Source organism: Labrus bergylta, chromosome 3, assembly GCF_963930695.1.
Source record: "Labrus bergylta chromosome 3, fLabBer1.1, whole genome shotgun sequence".
Lineage (NCBI taxonomy): Eukaryota > Metazoa > Chordata > Actinopteri > Labriformes > Labridae > Labrus > Labrus bergylta.
Window position 1 is genome coordinate 13,852,160 of NC_089197.1, and position 25,098 is coordinate 13,877,257.

The 25,098-nt window shown below is 40.1% G+C and overlaps 1 protein-coding gene across 1 annotated transcript in view; it reads left to right on the forward strand.

Moving 5' to 3' along the window:
* Positions 1–13,468, forward strand: part of LOC109986840 (mothers against decapentaplegic homolog 3) — a 28,971-nt gene extending 15,503 nt beyond the window's left edge. The window contains exons 2-8 of the mRNA XM_020637681.3: positions 5,078–5,271; positions 5,516–5,650; positions 6,419–6,544; positions 7,459–7,671; positions 7,825–7,962; positions 8,887–9,031; positions 10,860–13,468. Coding sequence (XP_020493337.1) covers positions 5,078–5,271; positions 5,516–5,650; positions 6,419–6,544; positions 7,459–7,671; positions 7,825–7,962; positions 8,887–9,031; positions 10,860–10,983 — 1,075 coding nt within the window. The 3' untranslated portion in view covers positions 10,984–13,468. The remainder of the gene's footprint in view (positions 1–5,077; positions 5,272–5,515; positions 5,651–6,418; positions 6,545–7,458; positions 7,672–7,824; positions 7,963–8,886; positions 9,032–10,859) is intronic.
* Positions 13,469–25,098: the final 11,630 nt, after the last annotated feature.

Here is a 25,098-nt window from a genome sequence, read left to right on the forward strand (position 1 = left end):
CTGGCAGATAATACAGAGTCTCCTTATGTAGATTTTACCGCTTTAAAAACTCTTTTGTTCCCACGTCAATAAAATGTCTGAATTTTTGAATAATGTTTCGTAAGGCTGTGTGGGTTGTGCAATAGCCTCATGGTGTCCCTGTGTGCTTTATATATTTCCTTACCTTTGTTTTCTATCTATCATGCTGTGTTTTTGCAGATCTTGTGCAATATGGGTAATGTGGAATATATGTTGTGTAGCTCTGTATTGGTATGTGCCTGTTTGTTAATGTGTGGATGTGGTTTTTCTATTGTTGTTATTTATTGATGCGAGTGGAAGCAGCTGAATGTTTGGCAGCACTGTGAGTCCAAGACAAATTTCCCCTACGGGACAATAAAGTGTATCGTATCGTATCGTATCTTTCAACATTAATAATAGGCGCATACAAAGCCCAAAAATAAAGCTTTAAAAAAGATAATTTGACAAGGATTGAAGAAGAAGTCTGCAAAATCTTCAAGTTTGCTTATCCCTCTTGTAGAGATTTTCTATCACCAGTTTCCTTTCTCTATATTAATAGTTTCAGTCTGATTCCAGGGTCATAAAACATTAATAATACTTTTTAAAAAAACACCGCTGATGACCTACACTAGTCTTGCAACAATTGTATTACTCCATCCAAACTGAAAACTGAGGCCTTGCTTACTCATCTTTCTTTCATTGTAGTTTTTTTTCAAAATATCTTTAAATTGCTGAAATTTGCATTTCCTCTCAGCGATCATCACACTGATTGTTTCACATCATCAGTTAATACATGTCCTGCATTCAGCTCTTCTTCTATGCCATGAAACAGTAGTTTTAGTTGGTAGCCAATGATGAATCCGAGTTAGCAGCCAATGGTGCAGCTTGCCGTGTTAACAGTTGGTTTGGAAACTCAAACAAAGGAATGATTTCTGGTGAAACACTGCCATTTTATCTTGTGCTGATCAAAAAACAGTAACATGTCAGTGCAAAGACCTGCTTGTGCTGATACTGATCCTGTATGTCCAGCCATTCTGGAGCCATTTATGAAACTGGTATTGGTTACATGTGGCTATTCATTCAAACTTCAAATTTAGAAACATTAAATACATAATCTTATAAATATCATGCATCTTCTGCTGATTGCCCCTCTGGATTTGACCTTTGTTTCTTCGAACAATGCTACATTTATATTAACGTCTGCATTTAAACATGTCTTTTCTTTTTCCATATTTTCTTGGGGATGTCAGGCTTGTTTTGAACGGTTTCATTTTTCCACTTCAAGTAAATCAAGTGGATGATATAAAGCATTACATCCCATTCTGTGTTCCAACATGACTGATTGGCTGTGGACTATTAATTATGGTATAAAAAGTCATATTGGTTGTTCCCGGTAGAGTGAAGATCCTCTTTTGTGATGTTCCGCTTATATAGTATGTGGTTCAGCTTATTAGTGTGACTCATGCTGAACTTTTTACTGTAAACGTTTAAAAATGAGGGGGAAAAAAAAATCACTGACAGGAAAGGGCCTTATGAAAAGAGGGACGTTATACTTCGGGAGGACAGTGATGCCACTGCCGTTTGTGCATGTCTGTCTCTGCCCACGCAGCGTCTCGCCCCACAGAACACCCACTCAGCTGCAGGACCTAACACACATTCCTCTGACATCAGATCACCTCTGTCGGACACATCCTCAATTTTACTTTTTGTGTAAAAAAAAGGTGAGGGAACCCCTAACCACATTAACCCAGTAGTGAATACTATCTGTTCTAGGATCAGAATGCACTTTAGTGGATACTTTGAAGGTATTTTCCAGCATTGAGGTTGTTTATGATGTTGTAAATATCTTCTCATTTTTTCAGTACATGTGATTGCTGTTCCTCTTTGCAAATGCAATTTTGATGTGTGTCCCTCGTGTCTTCATCTCCATTTCCTATCACTCGTGTGTAGATCCCGTTGTGATTTCTTTTGAGAAACTTCAAAGCTGCTATGTCTTTATATTTTTTATTTGTCCATCACTTATAAAACAAAGTTTTAAAGTGACCGCATCAGTTATAAAACAAAGTTTTAAAGTGAGTCCAACAGTGAAAAGCCAGTCATTTTATTAGTTAGAAGTGACAATCTAGGCCTTTGAGAGACTCACTGAAAGGCCTGAGCTTCTCTAGCTCATGTCAAACTGTGCAAAATTGCTCAATGTGGTAAAAGGAAACAGCCCCAATAAATCAGAAGAATATATTCCAAGCACCGGAAAGCTGCAATAGAAAAGAGGAACTGCGGTCACAAGTACTCAAGGCTTTCATGAACACTTACACAGAAACATTAAAGAAAAAAAAAAAGCTTAATATCTGCAGCCTTAAATGAGCCTTAAAATCCTCTCCACTTGATCGCATAACAGCACAAGGTGTCCCTGTTTCTTTGTTTACTGTGTTGAATTATCCAAATCTTTCAGTTTTGCTGAATGTTTTCTCCCAAAGTGAAGATGAGAAGCCGAGTAGAGCTGTTGTTTATGTTTGATTTAAAGGCATTTAGTCTGGGAGTTCTTTGATCCAGCTTTTGCTGCTGTGTTTCATGTGGAATCCCTCACAATATTACCGTTTACACAAGATCCAAAAGGTTTTTATTTGTGTATAATCTTATATCGTATAATCTTTTTGGTGTGTCAGTACTAGGGATAATACACTGCTTGATGTTGCTGATGCTCATACTGATTGTACACTGGATTAAAAAGTACATTTTAAAAATTGCTTGCTAGTCCTGCTGCTGACAAACTCTCATAGCATGAAGTTGTACCCTCTTAAAATCTGCATCATGATGTAGATATTTTGGCCATCTCTTTTTTTTACAATAGCCTACTGCAGAGATATGTACACCAAGTCACACCAGCTGCATTCACCCTCAACAGATTGGTCCACAATTTGTGACTAAAACATTATGCTGGTAGTTTAATTGCTTCTGAGAATTCCAGCTGAGCCAAGCCCAACCAACCTAACAAGGTAAAAAACTGTGTTCTGTCTTGCCTCAAGTAGCTGGAAGCATCAAGTTAAATCAGACTGTTCTTATAGGAGGTTGTAAAAAAATAACCAAGCTCCTAAGGTTGATGTAATGAACCCAGACACAACAGGGTTTTGTTTACCAACATATATGAATATTCATGTCATGCTTAACAAACGGATAAACATAAATTACCCTATTTTCAAACTCAAACAAGTATCTGACGATGCAACATACCCCTGCCTCCTCTATATTAACAGATTATATTGTCGTGATAGTTATTGTGCCATTTTATGTTCACGTCATTCATTAGAAGTTTCTTTTGAATTGGTTAGTTGACGCTATACATTTTTATAAAATGCCGTGATTGACAGCTCTGTGTGGCTCCTGTGGCCCCCTCAGAGTTGTGTGCAAGTGAGTCACTGAATTTCTATTACCGTGAGCATCTGCTTGAAAGCAACACAGGAATCTGATCCGCTGAGGACTGTACACACCTTGGGGATTTTTTTACGTTAGATGTGTGTTTTTGTTAGCCGAAGCAGGATGAGCTCAATACCATGCTTCTTCCCTACTGCTCAGACTCTGGTTGCAAATTAGCAATATGTCAGCAGCACCCACCTCAGGGATATTCTGGCTTCATCTTGTTCATCAGGAAGGGGACACTCTGTCCCTATAGTCTATGGTCTGAACACAGCTTCATGGTGGCTACCGGTCCACCAAAATACAAGTCCCCAAAACCCTGTAAAAGACTTCTTATTGCATTTGGTTCCTTATAATTGCACTTTCGCATTCAGATACATGGTGTGAATTAACTTGACATTAGCATGCCTACTTTTACTCACAGAATTTTAGGATGTTTTTTTTTTTTTTAGATCTGAAGCTTCTCCAGTTTACCCCATTTTCTTCCTTAAACTGTCTTCTACTGTATGCTTGTGTGAACATGAAGTACTCAGACATTCTCAGACAAATTCAAGAACCCCCCCCTCCAACACACACCCATTCCAGCCCCCTTTTTTAAAGCCAGTAAATGAAAGCTTTTGCCATAAAAAATTAAAGCACCCCTCTCAGCTTGCTGGGTGTACAATAGTTGACCCAGATGAGGCTCTCAGTAGTAAGACTGCACAGAGCCCTGCTTTTATTTGTGGACAGACGTTTGTCCTGTTAAGGGGGCTTTAGCTCATGACTTTGACCCTGACTCTGTGTTTGTGTTTGAGGGTGAGCCAGTGTTGAGATAGAAGGGGCATATGGGGATGTTTCCTCTTGCATAAGATGATTAGTGTTTTTTTTTTTTCTTCCCCTCTTTCATGGGTCATTGTGCTCAGAGATTACAGGGTACGTCCCCGTTATGATGATCTGCAGCATAAAGCTAGCGCTCATTTCTATCCGGCAGCCTGTGTCATCATCCTGCCAGCAGTGTTGTTTACCAGATGAGTGCAGATGTTATACAACACAATGAAATCCCTGCTGTACATATTGTAATCTCATTCTGGGTTGTTTATTATTAAACATCAGCTCATAGCCGGTCCACACACAGCTGGGACCCTCGTCAGCAGGAGGAAGTGTCAAAGCCCAGATTTAAACACTGCACCTAAAAGCTGATATGGTGTGCAGGACTGAGTTTCTTTAAATAAGAAGTCATACTTAAAAAAATTAGAATCCTGGACAATGTCAGCGACAGCGCTAGGTTGAAAAGAAACTTTCCAATCATGGACTTGGTTCGTGTGTCGGTTTGCAACATAAAACAACGGGTTCATACTAAAGCGATAGGCTGTCACAACTGATCATTCAGGGCTGCCAAGTATTAAACACCTTGGGAAATAATCTCATGATCAATAACCTTGAAAAAAGAAATATATGTGATAGTCCTCAAATATACTGGTATCATTATAACGCTCATTATAAAAAACACACACATCTATATATGAAGAGGGGATCAGAGAATTGAATAACCTGTGATGAAGAATGAAGGGATTGTTGAATTATTTGCATAAAATCAAGTTAAGTAGCCATATTCTTAAAAACGCACTCATTTGTAGTTCAAACTTCTCAACAAGCCTCTCTGCTGTTCCTCCTCTCCACTTGTCTGCAGGTCTCTTGATGGCCGTCTGCAGGTTTCCCACAGGAAAGGTCTCCCACATGTCATTTACTGCCGTCTGTGGCGCTGGCCCGACCTGCAGTCCCACCATGAGCTGCGTGCGGTGGAGCTGTGTGAGTACGCCTTCCACACCAAGAAGGATGAAGTGTGTGTCAACCCGTACCACTACCAGAGAGTGGAAACCCCAGGTACGGCAGCTTGAAGTGTGTTTACTCTTTTGTTGGATGATGGGAAAAAAGTTTGACAGTTTGATCTCAAGGGATTAACCTGTTAATCTTTGATTCACTGCACTTAACTCTGTTTGATTGTATCGCATCGTTCTGTTTTTAAATAGTGTTTTATAACATAATTATTTATATTTTCCTGACCTGACATCAATGTTCTAAAGAGCTTCTTGTGGTATGTGTGTGTATTTTTCCATCCATCATGCAGTACTCCCACCTGTGCTCGTGCCCAGACACACAGAAATCCCCAGTGAGTTCCCTCCTCTGGATGACTACAGCCATTCAATCCCCGAAAACACAAACTTCCCTGCTGGCATTGAGCCCCAGAGCAACTACATACCAGGTACCAGTATTGTCCCGAACACCACTCACACTCAGATACTCCAAATCTGATTATCAGCGATATCGAAATGGTATCCATTAACATTATACGTCACTGAATCTTCTTTTCTAAAAAATAAAAAGCATCTTGTGGACCAGGAGATGTTCATATTGTTCGGAGTCTTGACTAACATCAAGCTAGTTGCCAATTGAACACTGGCAAGCCTCTTTTTGTGCTTCTTGATTTTAGACATTATCCCCCAAAAATTGAGATTCTGAGTGACTTCAAATAACGACTTTCGTGCATTGTTCGAAAATGATTCACTTCCCAAATCATCGTTAGGTTCTTGTACACCTTTCTAGGACTTCAACAATCGTTTGTCAACTGAAACATTTGTTTCTAGCTTTTTTTGATTTTGGATTATACATTTTTTTTTAAGACAAAATAACATTCTGTAATTAAAGTTATTTTAGTTTCTTTACTGTCCTATAATGATAAGTTGAGTATAGATATTGAGATATTTAAGCAGATAAATTGTTATCTCACATGGCTTAATTATTTTTCTAACCAACCAGGGTAAAACGCTGATCAGGTGTTTTTTTGTTGAAACATGTTTCTATAAAGAATACAAATGTCAAGTAATCGAGAGTTTTTCTGTTATTGATGTTAACGTGTTTGTAATGTTATTCTTTGTAGATATTCACAGTTTTAATACACATGCATATTTATCGTAGCATACTTGGCAACAAACATATTGAGTTGTTTTCTTGGTGTGCGTCTCCGTCTTAGAAACGCCTCCACCAGGCTACCTCAGTGAGGATGGAGAGACCAGCGATCACCAGATGACCCACAGCATGGACACGAGCTCCCCAAACCTGTCACCTAACCCTGTTTCACCCACACACAGCAACTTAGGTAAGGGCTGGGTGTCTGTGTGTGTGTGTGTGTGTGTGTGTGCGCGCGCTTAGGTGTGTGTTTGTGTTCTTATCAGTCTGTCTTCCTTCACTTACAGACAAATGTTTCTATAGTGTGTCTCCCCAGTGGGAATTCTCTGTTTGATTTCACTCCAGTTCTGTTAGAGGAAACCAGGTGATGAAAGACGTCTTTGTCTTCTCTGCTGCATGTGAGCTGCCTAACAGGCCAGCCCAGCATTCAGCCCACACTAACATCAATGACAATATCTTAAGTTTATTCCATGAGGATGGAAAAACGCTGGGGGGCTTGGACAGAGAGGTACTGGTGAATAACAAAAATCACACCAGTTTCATTTGGCAGCTTCCTCTGGACTTCAAAGCCAAGGACAAGGGAAAAGAGCAAATTACCAGAACCAGTTAAAGTTTCAGAAAATTATCAAGGATAAGCATGTAATTTGACCGTTTTGGCTCAAGCGTCCCACCAGTGAGGGTTGAGTTTCCACATTTGTCTGCTGAAAGCTTCTGGGAAATCGCGTATGGGTTTGACATTTGGTGACGCAAGCTCAGTCGTGTGTTTTCTTTGGTGGTGAGTTTTCCCCCTGCGTCCCTCAAGGCCCCTTCAGTACCCCATTTTGCCCCTTTTTGTTTTTTTCATCAATTACTTCTTTCTTCATTTCCATCGATATGTTAAAATATTTCTTTGATTAGCTCCCACTCTTAACCTGATAATCTTGTCTCTTAACTTGTTTCTTTGCTTTTATTTTATTTCAAACATTAAATGATAAATAGATCAGCACAATTCAGTCTATTCACAGCCACCCTGAAAGCTTCAGTTAATTCTCTTTTCTCTTGACCAAATCTGCATTCTGATTTCCATAAAAGAAAACCGTATCGTCTTCCTTCTCTCTGTGTCAGACCTTCAACCTGTGACATACTGCGAGCCGGCTTTCTGGTGCTCGATTTCCTACTACGAGTTAAACCAGCGAGTAGGAGAGACCTTCCACGCCTCACAGCCCTCGCTGACAGTGGACGGCTTCACGGACCCCTCCAACTCAGAGCGTTTCTGCCTGGGCCTGTTGTCCAATGTCAACCGCAACGCAGCTGTGGAGTTGACACGCAGACATATTGGTGAGATTTAATGTGGATAAGATATTTCAGTTAATGTCTCTTCCAGTTCCAACTCAGACATTACTCTACATTTCGATAGATAGATACTTCATGACTTCATACGTTCACTGCCTGACCTGAGGAGTTTGTTGTTCTCTCTGTGTTTTCTTCAAGGACGTGGTGTGCGGCTTTATTACATCGGAGGAGAAGTGTTCGCAGAGTGTCTCAGCGATAGCGCCATCTTTGTTCAGAGCCCCAACTGTAACCAACGCTACGGCTGGCACCCTGCCACCGTCTGCAAGATCCCTCCAGGTGTGTGTCAGAAAAATGGATGGGTAAAACTGAAGATCAAACTTTTCACAGGGTTGGCAATTTAAACCCCGACTCAGTTTGTCCACATGTCAAACTCTCCTCAAGTAAGCCTCTGAACCCAAATTAGAACCTCATTTTTCTAAGCCCCCTTTATATGTTTATTTTGTCTTTAAAGAAGTCCAGTATCAAATGATTCTGTCCCTAACTTTCACTTTGGACTGCAGGCTTTTGGGCAGGGGTTGAAATTTAAAGTAACTGAGTGTAAGCTATGACTGTCTGCTGCCAGAACTCCACAGTTTGAGGGCGTAGTCTGTGGCAAAGCCGACCACAACTGGAAGGCCCTGCCTGTTAGTTATCTAATCTAATTTAAGTTAATTATTTTAAATAGTGACTCAGATTCAATTTATTTTGGCTGCATCACCATGACTTTTAACAGCAGAGATAACAATAGAAAAAACACGCTCAATTCCCTTTCAGCATAAAACAACTGGGTGCTGAATGTTCAAACAAGAAAAAAGATTAGGACAGCACTCCAAAATTGTATTTTAATTGCCGCACAGACATTTCGAGCAGACACACTGTTGAAGAGCGTCCGCTGGAAACGTCCATGTGGTCATGTGGATGTGCTTTTTCACTGTCTGGCTAAATATACACATTTGTCCTCTCCACAGTAGTTTGTCCACATGATTTGTAAAAGCCAAACCAAAACCTAGATCTTAAATCTCTGGAGGTTTGTTCTCAGAAAGATGTATTTTACACAAGGAGTATTGTCCTATCTTTTTCATCAGCGCCCTTTTCTCACACTCTTCCCTCAATGTCATGGAGATGACAGTTTTATGTATTGGAGTCATTTCTGAATAAGCTCTTTGAGTCACTCTCATATAAAAGTTGTGGCCTGACGTGTGTGTTTGTTGTCTCCTACAGGATGTAACCTGAAGATCTTCAACAACCAGGAGTTTGCTGCCCTGCTGGCACAGTCGGTCAACCAGGGGTTTGAAGCTGTTTACCAGCTCACTAGGATGTGCACCATCAGAATGAGCTTTGTAAAGGGCTGGGGAGCAGAGTACAGGTAGGCTGTGGTCACAGGCAGCTTTGGGTTATTGAATACCACAAAGTTGTGTCCTAAATGTCTAATGCCAACTTCAAGAGAGCGTCACTGCCTAAAAAATAATACAACCTACACCTATCTTCTCCGTGACATGATAAGAGTCTTTGTGCAAAGATGAAGTCCTCAGCAGGCCTTTATGTAAACGCAGACAATAGAAACAAAAAAGTGTGTGAATCACATCCCGCAATCCAGCCGCCCCCGCAGCCAGGCATCTGCTCACACTCTGGTGGATCCTCTGTATGACATCACTGAGGCCTCATCAACACAAACAGGCACCAGACTATTTTTAAAAAGACACATGTGTTTTGTCAAAAAAAAGAGAGATGTCAGACTTTCCCTCTTCCATCGCCTCCCTGTTTTCCACTCAGTCTGACTCACTGATAGTGAGGGAGGAGGAGACCAAGGAAAAGGGGAGTAGATGATTGGCTTAAAGTTTGCTCAGCATAGGAGGCTTCCCCAAGGGGGGAAACCTTTGTGCCGAGAGCGAGTGCTTCACAGTCCTGCCCAGACCAAACTCTGACATGTGGAGACACTTAAAAACAGGATTCAGGTTACTGGACCAGTCAGGCCCTCCTCCGTGTCTACCTCCACCCACACCTTAGTCCCCAGTCTTTTCCCAGCCGTTTGTAGTTTTAACCCTTTCCCCCTTTTACCTGAACTAAAACTGATTATAATATCTTTGAATATTTGCTTGTTAATGATTCAGCCAGTTTAGTAGTCATGAAACAGATCAGCTATACCAGGAAATCCTGCAGCTATGCCAATGACATGTATGACGACATACACATAAGCAAGAAAGATGAATAGAACGTTTTCTTTTTAACCAAATGATCAGTTCTCTAAAAACAGACTTAATTTCCTCTTTTACTTACTGATGTGTCCACACAACTCTCTGGTTTCAAACATGATTTGTCAGGCGGGAAAAAAAGCAAAGCACTGTGGGAAATGGTGGGGTTATCACCCAGGGTTATCGGGGTAAAGCACAGCACACTGGAGCCAGAATCTTTTTGGAAATCTACCCCCTCTTTCTTAAAGCATACAAACTCAATATTGTATCCTGTGTCTGTGTTTTTCTTCTTTCCGGCCTCTCCTCTGCTCTCCTCTTTCTGTGAAGCAGTCAGGGGATTTAGAAAAGGAGCCACAGGGTATGGAGATCAAGGGGTTGAATGTCTGAAACATTTCTCTATATTTTGCCTTCTGAAGAATTTCAAAAGCTACATCACCCCCAAGTTTTTTCAAATGTATATTCTCCAACAGTTTCACATGTTTATGAAACAACTTCCTTCTCTAATAGTCAGTTTGAAACTTTTTGAAAGGTCTTCTCTGAAGCATCGTTTGAACTTTAGGAAGACACAGAGGCCAGCAGGCTTTGGCTTAATTCATCCCATTTATTTAAAGTCAGCTAAACGTTTGTATTGTGTAAAGGGAGGCTTTGTTAAAATACTTAAACCAATAAAGACAAAACTTTGGAGACATGAAATAAGAGTGTAGGGTCTAAGCCGAAGTAAAAATTTGACAGCAAGAGTAGAAAAGAAAGGTTAAATTGTTCTTAACATGCAGTTAAATGTGTTCAAGTGAAACTCAAACCTACATTTAACCACTTTCTTGTTCTTTGTTGTTTTGTTTTCTAAAGTCAGCCTCTTGCCTCAGCCTTAAATGGGGCCTGTAATCAAAGTAGACATGTTTGACTTTAGTAAAACTCGACTCAGTAAGTTTGCTCACAAAGCTCTTGCTCTTGACAGTTTCTTTGTTTATTAACACTTCTGTCTGCTCTCTGTGTGTCTCCAAGGCGACAGACGGTGACCAGCACCCCCTGCTGGATCGAGCTGCACCTGAACGGCCCCCTGCAGTGGCTCGACAAGGTGCTCACACAAATGGGCTCCCCTAGCATCCGCTGCTCCAGCGTCTCTTAGGAAAAAAAACTCTCCATCTACCCAATTCCTGTCAGTGACTCAAAAAACACAAGACTGCATGCAGACAAAAACACCTTCATAGGTTCAGAAAGATGGTAACACCCAGCCCCTCCCTCCTTCAGCCAATCCTCAATCTGTATCTTCTACTCCCTCCTCCCCACTGGCTGTCAGTAGCACTTTTTATATTCATGTTGTTTGTGGTAAAAGGGGACGAGTGCAGTAAAGCAGCACCATGATGATGTTGATTGGTTAATTGGCAGTTTGATGGAAACGTTTTAGTCATTGGCTTCAAAGTGCAAGAAAGGCCGTAATGAAGAGAGGAGATTTTTCCAATTAAGAGATTCTTTATATTATTTTTCATTATTATAATAACTTTTGTACAGATGTTAAGGTGAACAGTGGATTTAAAAAAAGAATTGCATTTTTTTAAGCATATAAACCATACTTTAGATATTGTTACATGCATTTCAAATGACTTTGTTTCTGTATTTGGGCATTTGATCGTTTACGAAGACAGATTGAAAATGAGTAACAAGGACAATTCAGCCACCGATTGTAAACACTGCTTGAAGGAAATACAGCAAGTCTACATGAGTATTTGTCAATGCTCTTATAATGTCGTTTAATGCAGCCTTTGTTACTCTGACAGGGCTAATAACATGATGTTTAACTACAAGTCAAACTATTGATCAAACCTTTCCCACCTATCATAGCTGAAACCACACTTACTAGTTTAAATTATGTACCAGATTGATAAGCAGCCAGATGCTTCAGGATCCAGTAAAGCAGATAGTAGATACAACTTTTTCAGCCCCTATGTGATGACATGAAGATATTTGCATTCATCAAAGGTCATGACGATGATGATGATGCACTTTTTCAAAATGTTCTTATTCCTGTAAAGTGGCGTTGGCAAAGTACACTCAAGGGATGTACAGTACTTCTGTATGTAGTTCTTGTCAGAGTGTAATGTGAAATATACTCTACGTTCATTTCAGGAAGCTTTGCCAATATGCAATACCATTTTTTTGCAGAGTATTATGATGTAGGTATCGTGTTTAACAGACCCGTACACAGAACTGGACAACATTACGTTACATTTTGCTAACATTTAGTAAGAATTCTCAACACACAACATGTAGATATAGTACTTGTGTGTGATAGGAGAACTCTGCAGAAAGCTGTGTAAAGAGAGCAGGAAGATGCCTTTGCTTTTTTTAATTTTCTCTCTCAGCAGTCCGTAACATTGCTCTTACTTTTAGCCATCAGTGATATTGACTTTTTGCACACTCAGGACCGTCAACACAAACAGATGAATTCTGCACAGAAATCAGTCAAAACAACGGATGCATGACTCTCAAGACTTCAGTTTATTTTGATACCAATTGTTTTTGTAGCACAAAAAGGTGATGATGTGTTGTAGACTTTGTCTGCTCTCAGTGTTTTTGCATGACATGACAGGAGATACTGCGGGCAGGCGTAGGATATGAACCTTGTATTTTTCTACCTGTGCTGTGAAGACAAGGCAGCGTCAGAATAAAGCACAACGTTTTACAAAGGGAAGTGTTTAGATGAATAGAGGCTTCATCTAATTTCCCTGTTTTTTGGTCTATGTACATGTAGTACATAAAATACATGTGATATAGTACGACCATCAGCCTTTATAATGTTGATGGATTTTTTTAAAAATATGAGAACAAAAAAAAAAAAAGGCTCAAAAAGAACAAAAAAGTTGAGTCACTTTTGGGGAAGCCAATGCTGGAATAGAAACGTTTACTCTTAGCTTTGGTCCCTTTTTCTTCAACCCACCCACTGTGCTGGAAGTCGACGGATTTCCTTTACAACATTACACAAAGACACAGTGGGTGGACATGGACAACCGTTGGACTCTTTTTTTTTTTTTTTTTTTTTTTCAGAACCTGCTTACAATAACCAGCTTTTGATGTTAATGCCAGCCCAGTGGTGCTAATCTGTAACATTTTAGGGACTCAAGAGCGATACAAAGCCATAAGATTTGACTCTTGAAGCTGGTAGATTTTGATCTCTTTAAAATGTCGAACTTTTAAACCTTCAAACAATAGTGTGAGATTGTTTCAGAAACGGTAGCATCTACTAATCTGAGACACGTGAGCCCTTTGAAGAGCTTCTAGTGTTCTTGAATGCAGCAGTCCTGATCCTAATGGGCTCATGGCCGGTGTAATTACCCAGTAGGGAATATTTTGCAAGCAGATTTGTCATTTTTATACACTCTTCAACTTTTAGTGCTTGTGCTTTTCCCCCCCTTATCTTTATTAAATTTGCTCACTGTAACCGTTATTAGTTGTGATATATGGTTATGTTTTCGTGCTCTGTATTGGTCATTTTAGATGTCTTGTATAAAAGTATACTCTTTATTTTTCTCTGCCTATAAAAAAGTTGATGTGATGCTTTATATTTTTGTTTATTATTGTTGATCTATTAATAAAAGAAATCTATCTTGTGGTGACACGTTGGGTACTTGGAGGAAAATAGCGCAAAACATACATTTCAAAACCCAATCTGGTGTTCAGTGAAAAGGCTTTTGTTATGTTCAGTCTGATTCACAAACAATTCAATAACAAAATAAATTGCTTAACTCTTTAGTTTAAAAGGTTTTCTCAGCGTGTACTGTACTTTAAAGCTCCTGTGAGTCGTTTTGATCAGTTCATGAAACAAACTTAAATACTGATGCCTCTTTTTGACAAAAGAAAACAGGACCATGAGCACCAAGATTGGTCATTTCTATAAAGTTATTTGAAATGGCTTAAACCGCTGCCATGGGGTAGGTGTCAGAAAAAGTGTATAACTGCATGCTATAGAAACAGCCTTTATTCAATTTGTCCGCAGCAAATATTTACAGTGAGTGATGCACTGAAATGTCCAAAACTACAGCAGGATGGGATTCTTTTGTTGTTGCAAGAAAACTACTTCCACGTTTAAGACAAGGCTCTTAGCTTTGTCTACAGGGTGTCAAGAACACAGCTAAAAAAAAGAAAGTAACACACAGGACCTTGAAGGAAGTTTTTGGCTCTCTCAGGAGACATTTCAGGTTTTAGTCTCCTGTTCGGGGGTTTCCTTGTCTGTGCTGGATAATTTGGTGCTGTCCTCAGAAGCAGACAGAAACCTTTAATTACAGGCCCAGAAGACACTCCTGTTTCTCCACTTCATGCTACCTTACAAGCTAATGCAAACCAAAACCATTTGTGCTGTCACAGATCCACGACATGGCTTCAAAAATGAATGCATGCTTTTGTTCTGATGCCCTCAAGGTAAAGAGATGCTAGACAACCTGCTGGGCTTTCAACACCACTTCATTGTAGTGACTAAAATATGTGGCGCTATGAGAAAAAAAAAAAAAGTGAAGAGGGGGGCAGGACTGAAGCAAGAAAGTGTTTCATTTTGATGGATCTCTCTGAACTATCTGGAATCAGGGTTTTATTAAAACACATTTAATATTGTAGTTTTATTGTTCCTTTTTATTTATTTGAGTGAGTTAGCAGATGTGTGTGCCTCTTTTGTGTGATGGCATCAAAGCCTGAAGCAGAGGCTCATCCACTGCCAGCTCTACATTACATCTCTGCAGTCTGCAGTCTCTTCTGTCTGAGCTCCACTCCAGACAACACATACATTTAATAATTAACTCTGTGGTTTTCAGGCGAGTCAAATATGAATCATTGATTATCTCTGAATTGGTTTCAACTGCGTTTGCATGCGCATGCATTAATTGTGGAGTCATCTTGTGAGAAATGTTAGAACACAGATTTGATTTTATAACCCGAGGTAACTTTTTAAGGTAAGTGTTTTCTTGTCAGCAAATCAGAGATATTGACCATTTGTAAACTGTTACGAGTATTACTTTAATCAGAATGACTTTAGGTTGGTTTGAAATCGACAGAGACCATCTCCTTTGAATCAAGACTGTAGAAAATATACACTCTAAAAATTCACACAGAACATTTTTTGTTTGATGAAAACTGTAAACGCTGTCCTGTGGTATGTTGTTGTGTATTTTATAGTCGTGCTTCTCAGATGAATAGACAAAGTATATTGAAAAGAGTTTATGTTAATGCTCTAAACTACATAAAGATTTGGATGGATCTTGAGCATGGTCAGGAGGTTATATCAGATGATTTTGGAGAAACTGGGGAATGGTCCTGCCTGAGTGCCCTGCGCTGAAAATCATTTATAAATCATCATGGTCTTGTATGATTTACTCCACACAGACAAGCTCCAGACAGAAACCTTTTAAAATGGGTCAAGAGCAGAGGACTGGGGTACATGGTCAGGTTCAGTATGTTATGCTATTTAATAATTTCATTATATGTCTGAACTATAAATGTCATCCCTTTAACTTCTTAATCATCCTATAAAATAGAACCATACGAGTAGAGAAACCTGCTTGTATTAGTTCATCCTTACAGTAAACCTCTCTTCTTAGTCTGAATAAATATAAATACCCCAACCTGATGATACCGACATTTATTTATCCATCATCTAATAATGTATAAAACGTTTTTTAGGAATGATGAGTCCTCTACTTTCAGTCTTAACAATGAAGTCACACAGAAGGCTTTTGAAAGAAACTGATGTCAATCCTCTTTTAGCTCAACACTGACACCTGCTGGTTGCAGGGAGTAATGATGGTCCCCATACAAAGATTCAGTCAATTCAGTACAGTGCACTTCTTGAGGAAACTATGTGATTTAAATTGCTCCCAGTTTATTTATTGCTAACAGGGGAAGACAAGAGAGGGTGTACAGTAAAACAAAGATAACACATCTGTACATAAATATACATGAAGCGTCTATACATAAAGATAGGTGTGTATATGGATAGGCTGCATGTAAAAAGACACTGTAACCAAAAGCAAAATAATTTTTAAGTAAAATATTCATCCTTTAAATGTTGTGTTTGTTACAAACCTTAATCTAAGTGAGCCTTTTACGTGTTTTTGACATATTCTCTCCTATGGTAATGTTTGGCACTACAGAGGTGACAGGAAGCAGAGGGAGAGAAGGGGGGCACCTGAGGCTCAGTGGTGAATTCGGTCGTCTTCAACTGGAAGGTTGATGATTTGATCCCCAGCTCCTGCAGTCACATGTCGATGTGTCTTCGGGGCAAGACACTGACCACAAATTGGGAGGTGTATGAATGATGGTGTATGAATGATGAGTTAATACTGATGGACACTTTACATTAGCAGGCTGTGACATCAGTGTGTGAATCATTGGAATGTGACATGCCGTGTAAAAAGCATCTTTAAGTCGTCAGAAGACTAGAAAAGCGCGAAACAAGCTCAAGGCCTTTTACCATTTAAGGGGGATATCAGCAAACAAAGGTTTCTGACTCTGACCAAAGATGGTGTTACTGTTGGTCAGCGACTGGGCCTTCAAGACGTTATAGTATTTTAGTTTTTTTTAAGTACACATATGTGCTGACTCCCATGTGCCCAAACTTTTACACTTATTTTAACTAATTGCTGCTGCCATTACCTATACAAACATATTTAATGACACAAATATTATCAAACAGAATGGGTTCATTACAACAGAGACCATTATGACTTGTGCCTGTCAATGAGCTGTGTAGTCCCATATGATTAAAGAGCACAGTGATTAAATGAACGTGACTGTATGCTGTGGAATAAAGGACTCCTTGCATTGACAGAGACAGAAACACGTCTCATCTGTTCAATGAAATGACTTGGTGCCTGACGAGTTGGCTCAGAGATGAACAGATGAGAACTGTCAGTTTGGTCTCCACGTGAAGGTCACGCTGCAGCAGGTGTGACAGCGAGGACATTAGTTGGTACACAAATCCATCTTTGCAAAGGTCACCATTTGTTTCAAAGTCCTCACACTGTGCTTCTCTTTATGGTCTCTTTATCTGTTTGTCATTCCTAATCTCGCTGTCACATCTACACTTTCTTCCCGCTCTTTCTTGCTCTAAGTTTAGTTATTTTCACAGGGGTGCCTGTCGTTGGTTGGTAGTTGGTAGAAAAGCACAAACTGAAGCGTTATCATGCGTTCAGTTGCCACGAACCTGATTGCATGTCCACGGGTGGCCATGGTACAGCTGTCTCTGGACAGCAGCAGGTACGCGGCACAGAATGCCAGCAGAGATGTGCACCCACTTCTCCAACTGTCCGCTGTTGGCCCTCTGCCTATATGTCACCCTCTCACACACAGTCACACGTGCACAAACACGTACACACAAACAAGAGCCACTTCACTAGCCAGCACTCATCCTCCCTTGTCAACTTTACCATCCGTGCAGGAGAGGGAACTGTCACACTGTCTCCTTCTTTGTTCCAACAACATTCATAAACACCTGGCCAACACTTCTGTTCAGTATGAAAAATGTGCATATCAAATATTCTAGTCCAAGCTGGTTGTAAAGGAATGTTTTGTGTGGCAAGGAACAAGCAGAAGAGTTTCATTTTGCAGCTTGAAGCAATTTTCTTCTCCTTGATGCATTTTTTTCTGTCAATATGTTCTCTATTTCTCTTTCTACCAAACCAAAGCATTACGCCTCAAACTTAACTGTGCAGTGGAAGGCTTCCACTGTCCTGATATTAATAATAAAGACTAAGCAGAGAACAGGTCAACATTAAACCCACAGAGAAGGAGGAAACAACAATAAGAGGACCAAAAGAGAGAGTGGGTAAGGAAAGTGTTGGGAAAAGAGGCAGTGAGGGAAACATATTTACTGACATCCATGGGCTGTCACCGCTCTGATTAATGGAGGTTGGATTCCCTGCCTGGTGAAAAGGTGTTGTTGGGGTGTAGAGAAAGCCCAGGCGCTGACCTAGAACTAATAGCATTCGACTTGAACAAGCTGTCCAACCTGAGAGAGTGTTCACATGCTGCTGCCGGTACAGCTGGAGAAGAGAAGAAATCAGAAAGTTAGAAATGAAAAAAAGATGGTAAGGTACACATTACAACCTTCAAACTTTGGCCTGAAGCCACACTGTGTTTAAAATGACTTTTTGTCCTCACTGTCATTTAATAATATACCTGTATTAGTTTGCTTAAGTACTGAGCAGTTTGTTTCAGACACTTATGAATCAACCAGGTTACCCTGTCAGTTCAGAAGTTTGCAAATCATATTCTTAATTTGAAAATAATATGATAAAATGTCCCAATGGGTAATATGTGGCCACACCATTGGTAACTAAGGCCTACCTATTTCAAGCTTTTTGAGAAAACCTGATAGAAACAAAAACTTGGGAGAAAGAAAGTGAGATCATGTAAAGTTACATGTTGGTTTGCCTCCTTGTAAACTCAGTCCATTCATGCACACAGCTCAATTCAAACTACAAAACAACAACAAAAAAACCAACAACAACATAATCGCCAATAGCCCCTGCTCACGTTTCCCCTGCAGAAACCCACAAAAAAAAACGGCTTAGCGTCAAGTAATCTGCTGCGTTTTTACCAGGAACATCATCCTGTCAAGGTTGTTTTTGCTGAGGGCAACAGCAAGCCCAACAGCTGGGACATAATGAAGCTTTCAGGCAACTTGTTCTCCCATCGTGTAGTGCCAGCCCCTGTCTGCTTCCACCAGATGTTCCATCTTTTCTCTCCAAAACGCTTTGCTGCCAACATGGGGACGGTGGCTAGCATAGCAGGAACCAACTAGCTCCACAGTTGATTCATGATTATAGGGTGATAGTTGGGTTAATTGCTTGTTTCGTGTTTATTGGCGAGGCCTTGTCACTTGTTTGTCATCTATTGTGTAGCTGAGAAAATTAGTTTGACAGTAACTAGACCTGCTGTTATCTGAGTCTTTGTTGGTCTGCAGTCAGTTGGGAGTAAATAAACATGATGTTATTGATAATTATCAAAAAATCAGAGTAGCTGTCATTCTAAGTAGCTGTATCGTTAGATGGTAGAATAGTTGACATGAAAGCGTGTCGTAATTTGTCCTCCAAGCAAGATCTCAGCTGGCACAGTTAACCCTCCACCAAACCAGATTAATACAAGATGTTAGAGGATGCAGCATTATGTGTGTGACTCAGCACTGATCACAAGCTGCTGAACCAGCCAACTTCATACAGTTTGAGGATTCAGCAATATCTCCTCATCAGCGCAACTGGTGCTATAAATCAGTTCTGCTGAATCAGAGCTACAGATGTACAGCAGGCCTTGGTTAAACTCAGCTACATGTCAAATGATGATGAAGAATGCTAGATTAGTCACAAAGTGTCGTGGCTATGTCTGTTTACACACAGGTAGACTCAAATAACATTTAAAATAAAGCCTATCCTGTAACAAGTCTGTATTTTATTAAATTGCATGAATTGCATAGGACAGTATTTACATTTTTGATGTAAACGAACTGAACACCAGTGTTGAAAAATACACTTTTAAGCAAGTGAAAGTACTGATACCACAGTTTGGAATAATGCTATAAGAAGTGAAGGCCCTGCATCAAAAAAGGGACAAAAGGTGAAAGTGAACTAATAAAAGGCTACTTTTAACCATTGATGAACTGCTGCAGCACTTTAATGTTACAGCTGGTAAAAGTGGGTCTAATTACTTTGTATGCTTCCTGGTAGTTTAATCTTTTTACATACAGTATATGATAATTAATATATGATATGATTTTTAAATATTTTAAATAAATAATTAAAATCTGCGAAGTAAATGCTGACTAGGCTACATCCTTAAAATGTATGCTATGGAGTAAGGGTAGGCTACTAAACTGCTCCAAAATATCCTTGGATTGTAATTATATGTAGGCTATAATTATAATAAGTAGCCTATGTAAGTGTATAATTAGCTTTTGGAAATTGTCTAGTAAAAAAAGACAACCCTAAGTTTACACTTAAGCAACCTACAGTAGCCTAATAATAATACATCTTATTTAAAGGCACCTTAAAAACACTCAAGGTCACTTTACAAAGCAGAGACACACATGAACAAAGTAATAATAAAACAGTAGGCAACTTGGGTAATAGCCTACTACTGCTTTACACTCAAATCCTGCTAACAGTGAGCGAATCAGTGAATATCGTCACTCGATCTAGATCCCCTGTATCATTTGTGTTTTTTTTTAAACTAGTTTGATGAGCTCACATAATGAAAAAAACTCAATCTAAATTCAACCTGAGAGGAGGTTAAATCAGCATAATTGAAAACATCTGTGCAGGGATCTGTAACATGCTAACAACTAACTGTCTCTTGTGAAAAACCTGATGGCAAACTTACCAAAATGATGTAAGAAGAATATTGACTGAGTCTTTCGATCTGTGGTAAGTGACCAGTATAAAATGACCCTTTTAAAGGTTTGTTGTTCCCACAGCCCTATGTTCCCACATCACAGCCCTATGTTCCCACATCACAGCCCTATGTTCCCACATCACAGCCCTATGTTCCCACAGCCCTATGTTCCCACAGCACAGCCCTATGTTCCCACAGCCCTATGTTCCCACAGCCCTATGTTCCCACAGCACAGCCCTATGTTCCCACAGCCCTATGTTCCCACATCACAGCCCTATGTTCCCACATCACAGCCCTATGTTCCCACAGCCCTATGTTCCCACATCACAGCCCTATGTTCCCACATCACAGCCCTATGTTCCCACATCACAGCCCTATGTTCCCACAGCACAGCCCTATGTTCCCACAGCCCTATGTTCCCACAGCACAGCCCTATGTTCCCACAGCCCTATGTTCCCACATCACAGCCCTATGTTCCCACAGCCCTATGTTCCCACAGCACAGCCCTATGTTCCCACAGCCCTATGTTCCCACATCACAGCCCTATGTTCCCACAGCCCGATGTTCCCACATCACAGCCCTATGTTCCCACAGCCCTATGTTCCCACAGCACAGCCCTATGTTCCCACAGCCCTATGTTCCCACATCACAGCCCTATGCTCCCACAGCCCTATGTTCCCACATCACAGCCCTATGTTCCCACAGCCCTATGTTCCCACATCACAGCCCTATGTTCCCACAGCCCTATGTTCCCACATCACAGCCCTATGTTCCCACAGCCCTATGTTCCCACATCACAGCCCTATGTTCCCACAGCCCTATGTTCCCACATCACAGCCCTATGTTCCCACAGCCCTATGTTCCCACAGCACAGCCCTATGTTCCCACAGCCCTATGTTCCCACATCACAGCCCTATGTTCCCACAGCCCTATGTTCCCACAGCACAGCCCTATGTTCCCACATCACAGCCCTATGTTCCCACAGCACAGCCCTATGTTCCCACAGCCCTATGTTCCCACAGCACAGCCCTATGCTCCCACAGCCCTATGTTCACACATCACAGCCCTATGTTCCCACAGCCCTATGTTCCCACAGCCCTATGTTCCCACAGCCCTATGTTCCACCAGTTCTATGTTCCACCAGTTCTATGTTCCCATAGTTCTGTGTTCCCACATTTCTAAGATTTTTTTAAAATTAAAATAGATTCACTATGTGTTCATATTCATCTGTATATCTATTTCAAATATTAGGCAAAATACCAGTAGGCTACACTAGCTAGGTAGGATATAACAGTCACTTGCATTTACACTGTGTGTTTGTGTGTGTGTGTGTGTGTGTGTGTGTGTGTGTGTGTGTGTGTGTGTGTGTGTGTGTGTGTGTGTGTGTGTGTGTGTGTGTCATGTTGTGATGAATTTTCTGTTAAATACTACTTTAACCCCTCTCCAATGAACTCATGTTGCAGAGTAACTTATTTAATTGAAACGAGATGTTTTTACATATGTAATTAATTCAAATCACTCAGTTTGTGTAAATTGAAGAGGGACATATAGTCAATCTTGTTTTTTTGGAGGGCAAATGAAGAAATCTCTATGGGCTATCCAGTCACTGATCAATGCACAGTTAGAAGTTTAACATCTGGCAAGCCACTGGAAATTGGCTTCTATGGCAACATTGCGTTGCCATCATCCTCCCGTCATTAGCTTTCACCATTGCCCCGGGGTTCATATTGTCGTTAGCCTACATAGAGACGCAGTAAAGTGTTGTTACATGACGTTTCTCAACTCCTTTTATTGGACTAGCCTGCCATGCAGCATGCCTGCCCTATTCTATGGGCACCACAGGGAAATAAACATGATAGGAGCAGAGGCTTGATGATACGAGAATTTCCTACGTCAAACATCATTTAATTTGGGGATTAGGCAAATAAAAAACATTACAGAAGCTCACAGGAAAACCTTTCTGAAGTCGTATAATTTCAAATGATCATAGAAAATTGACTTTGGAAATGTGGTATTAAGCCATTTGGCCGACACAAGCTTTTATACTTTTGCGGAGAGACCTTAAATAGAACAGTTATATTTTCTGCTATCATCATGATGCAACACAAAAGGTTCAACACACAAATTCAGAACTGCACCATTGCTGCACTAGTTTTAATCGAATGTGCAGTCAAAATGATTAGCCACAATGACGGAAATTATGTAGTAGTAATTACAAACAGATGGGAGGCTTTATTTGCACTTAAGGCGACTGTGTGCATGGGAAATGCAGTGTGAACAAGAATAATTAAGAAGTTAAAGTCCTGTTTTTTTTCCAACTTGTGTTTAAATAATCAACACTATGATGTAAATTTGTTTTAAATTAGCTATATAGTTATAGGAATGCTTTGCCAGGGGCAGCCATCACCTTCGAGCCTTGAGGTTGTGAGGAGGCAGATACTTTTTAATTTATTTATTGAGACTTCCGTTTGTTTCTTCTCTGGAGGGAAGCAGCGTGTTAAGTCTGCAGTGCCTCATGCTGAGATGTTTCACAATACCCGAGGGCTCATTGGAGAGACTGTAACTCGTCATGTGAGTCGAACAATGCTATCTGCATTAGTACCACATTTCCCCTGGTACACACTATACCATGGATACTGTTTCTTTTGTTTCTTAAAAGGTGAGAAGAAACATGTTGTGCAAGTAGTCATTTCCCAATTTGGGTTAGTTGAGACTCCCAAAGGGGTCTCAAGACAAATGTGAGGGGTCAAAAGATGTCGAAAAATTCAAAAGGTATATACATAACTTTTAAAAACAATACATGTACTTGTTTTCATCATTTAAAGAAGGTTACCTTCTGTATTTGTGCCCCTGTATAAAACTTTCAATGATGATAACTTTTTCTGGCTCATTTTCACCACACTCGGACAACGTCCTGCAAAATCCTATAAATAGGATAATATGAAATTTACCAGCCACATTCAAGAGTTTTATCTAATATTAAATTGTTTTCCAGTCCTTTGCCATCCTCAGGTCTACTATCAGCTCCAAGTATGGATGAACCAAAGGGGTACAGAGAACAGGTCAGTCTGATAACAGACTAAAAAAGTTTGATTAGGTATTGTGACAAACAGGGTCGAGCTAATCAGTTCTGTTCCACATCCATGTGTCACCAGATGACCATTTAACCTGAAGAAGAAGGAAGGATCCATCATGTCCACTTGACAGGAGCTGAGGTGTCAGCTGTTTTGAACTATTTCAATCTTGTGACACCAAGTTATACTGCTGCTTATGGAATCTGTAAAGCTATTCTTTTATGGGGGGGGGGGGCGTCGGTGCTACAAAATATAACATTCCTGTTATGTTTAAGATCATTATTTTGATATTGAATCATCCATTCAGTAAAAAAGCACCTATGCACATATATATATATATATATATATATATATATATTATTTTTTTTTTTTTTTAAATACACTGTTCGGTAACCTTTTGTTCTAACCCAAAATTGCCTCACACATAAAAGGATAATCCCAGTCTCCTCCACTCATTTATAGTTATACAAAACATGTGTCAGACTGTTACCTGGTCCCACTGCCAAGTATAAGTACCAGTATCTGGACTAAAAAAGTCAGATAAGTGCATCCCTAGGTCCAAGGGGCTAGCAGTAAATATTGCTTAAGTGCTCAAGCTGATAATGAGAAGAATTAGCAAACCAATTAACTACAGGCTGCCAAGATCATTTTATAAACTTCAACCTTTATTAGTATTTCTGATCAGGGGGTGACACGAGCATGGTTTTGTGAGAATATTTCCTTCAGGTATTTAATGTTCTTGGTTGTCTTGAAAGGCCTTACAAGGCCCCATCAGTCCACAACCAGGAGATATGTTTGCAGTTTACTCAGTGTACAACAGAGGTCACTAGAAGCTGCTCTAGCATGAAGTTGGCACATCGTCTCCATCAGAGCTGCTCTGTACTGAGTGCGGTGGACTGAAGTTCCCACAAAACCGCTGTAGCTGTGAAAGTCTTTCTTTGAGCTATTATTAACAAACAGCTTGTATCTTATTTCCACCCTTTCTGATTCAGCAAACCTGCGAGCACAGGCGTGCTTTATTTATGCTGGTGGGTTTTATGCATGACAGTTTTGCTGAGGGGAAAAAAAAGTTCCTCCGCCCCATATTCCCCATGTTTCCCCTATTGATTTTGGCGCTGCTTGGATGTGAATCGGTGCCAGAAGTGTCACTTAGATAAATCACTGTTAGTCCAAGCTGGCATAGCTCTGCACTGGTGACAGAAGGGAGAATTCCACGCGGATCAAATAAATACAGATGTGAAGTAATTAGTCGTATTCCCAAGGAGCCTATTTTGGGCATGTTAAAGATGCCAGGGATCAGCTGGCTCTCCCACTAGCAGCTTTTATCAATTTAAACAGAAACAGAAACTAGGTGGGTCATAACCCATGTGGCTTTTCATGAGTCATGTGTTAAACATACAGGCCTGAAAATTAGACAAGGTGAAATGTCTGCAGTGCTTGAAAATTTAATTAGAGGCAGACTTTTGTGATCAACAATAAACTGGCTTCTTCTTTCAGAGACACTAACCAATTTGTGTTAAATTAAATAACTATTTGTAAAGTTAATGCACCTCTGGTTGCTAAAAATGGTTTTATATTATACTTAGCCATGACTCTTTGATAGTTCAGCAGCAGCTTTTTGTATTTCTGGATTTGTTTTTGCAGGGGATGTCTGTCGTTATTAATCTGCTTTTCATTTAACCCTGCTCCAACCAACGTGCAAATTCTTATTTACAATGACGTCCTCCAAATTGAATCTTAATTAGTGGAACTGTTGAAAAGGAGAAAAAAAAAAAACATGATAAAAGGTAGCAAAGCAG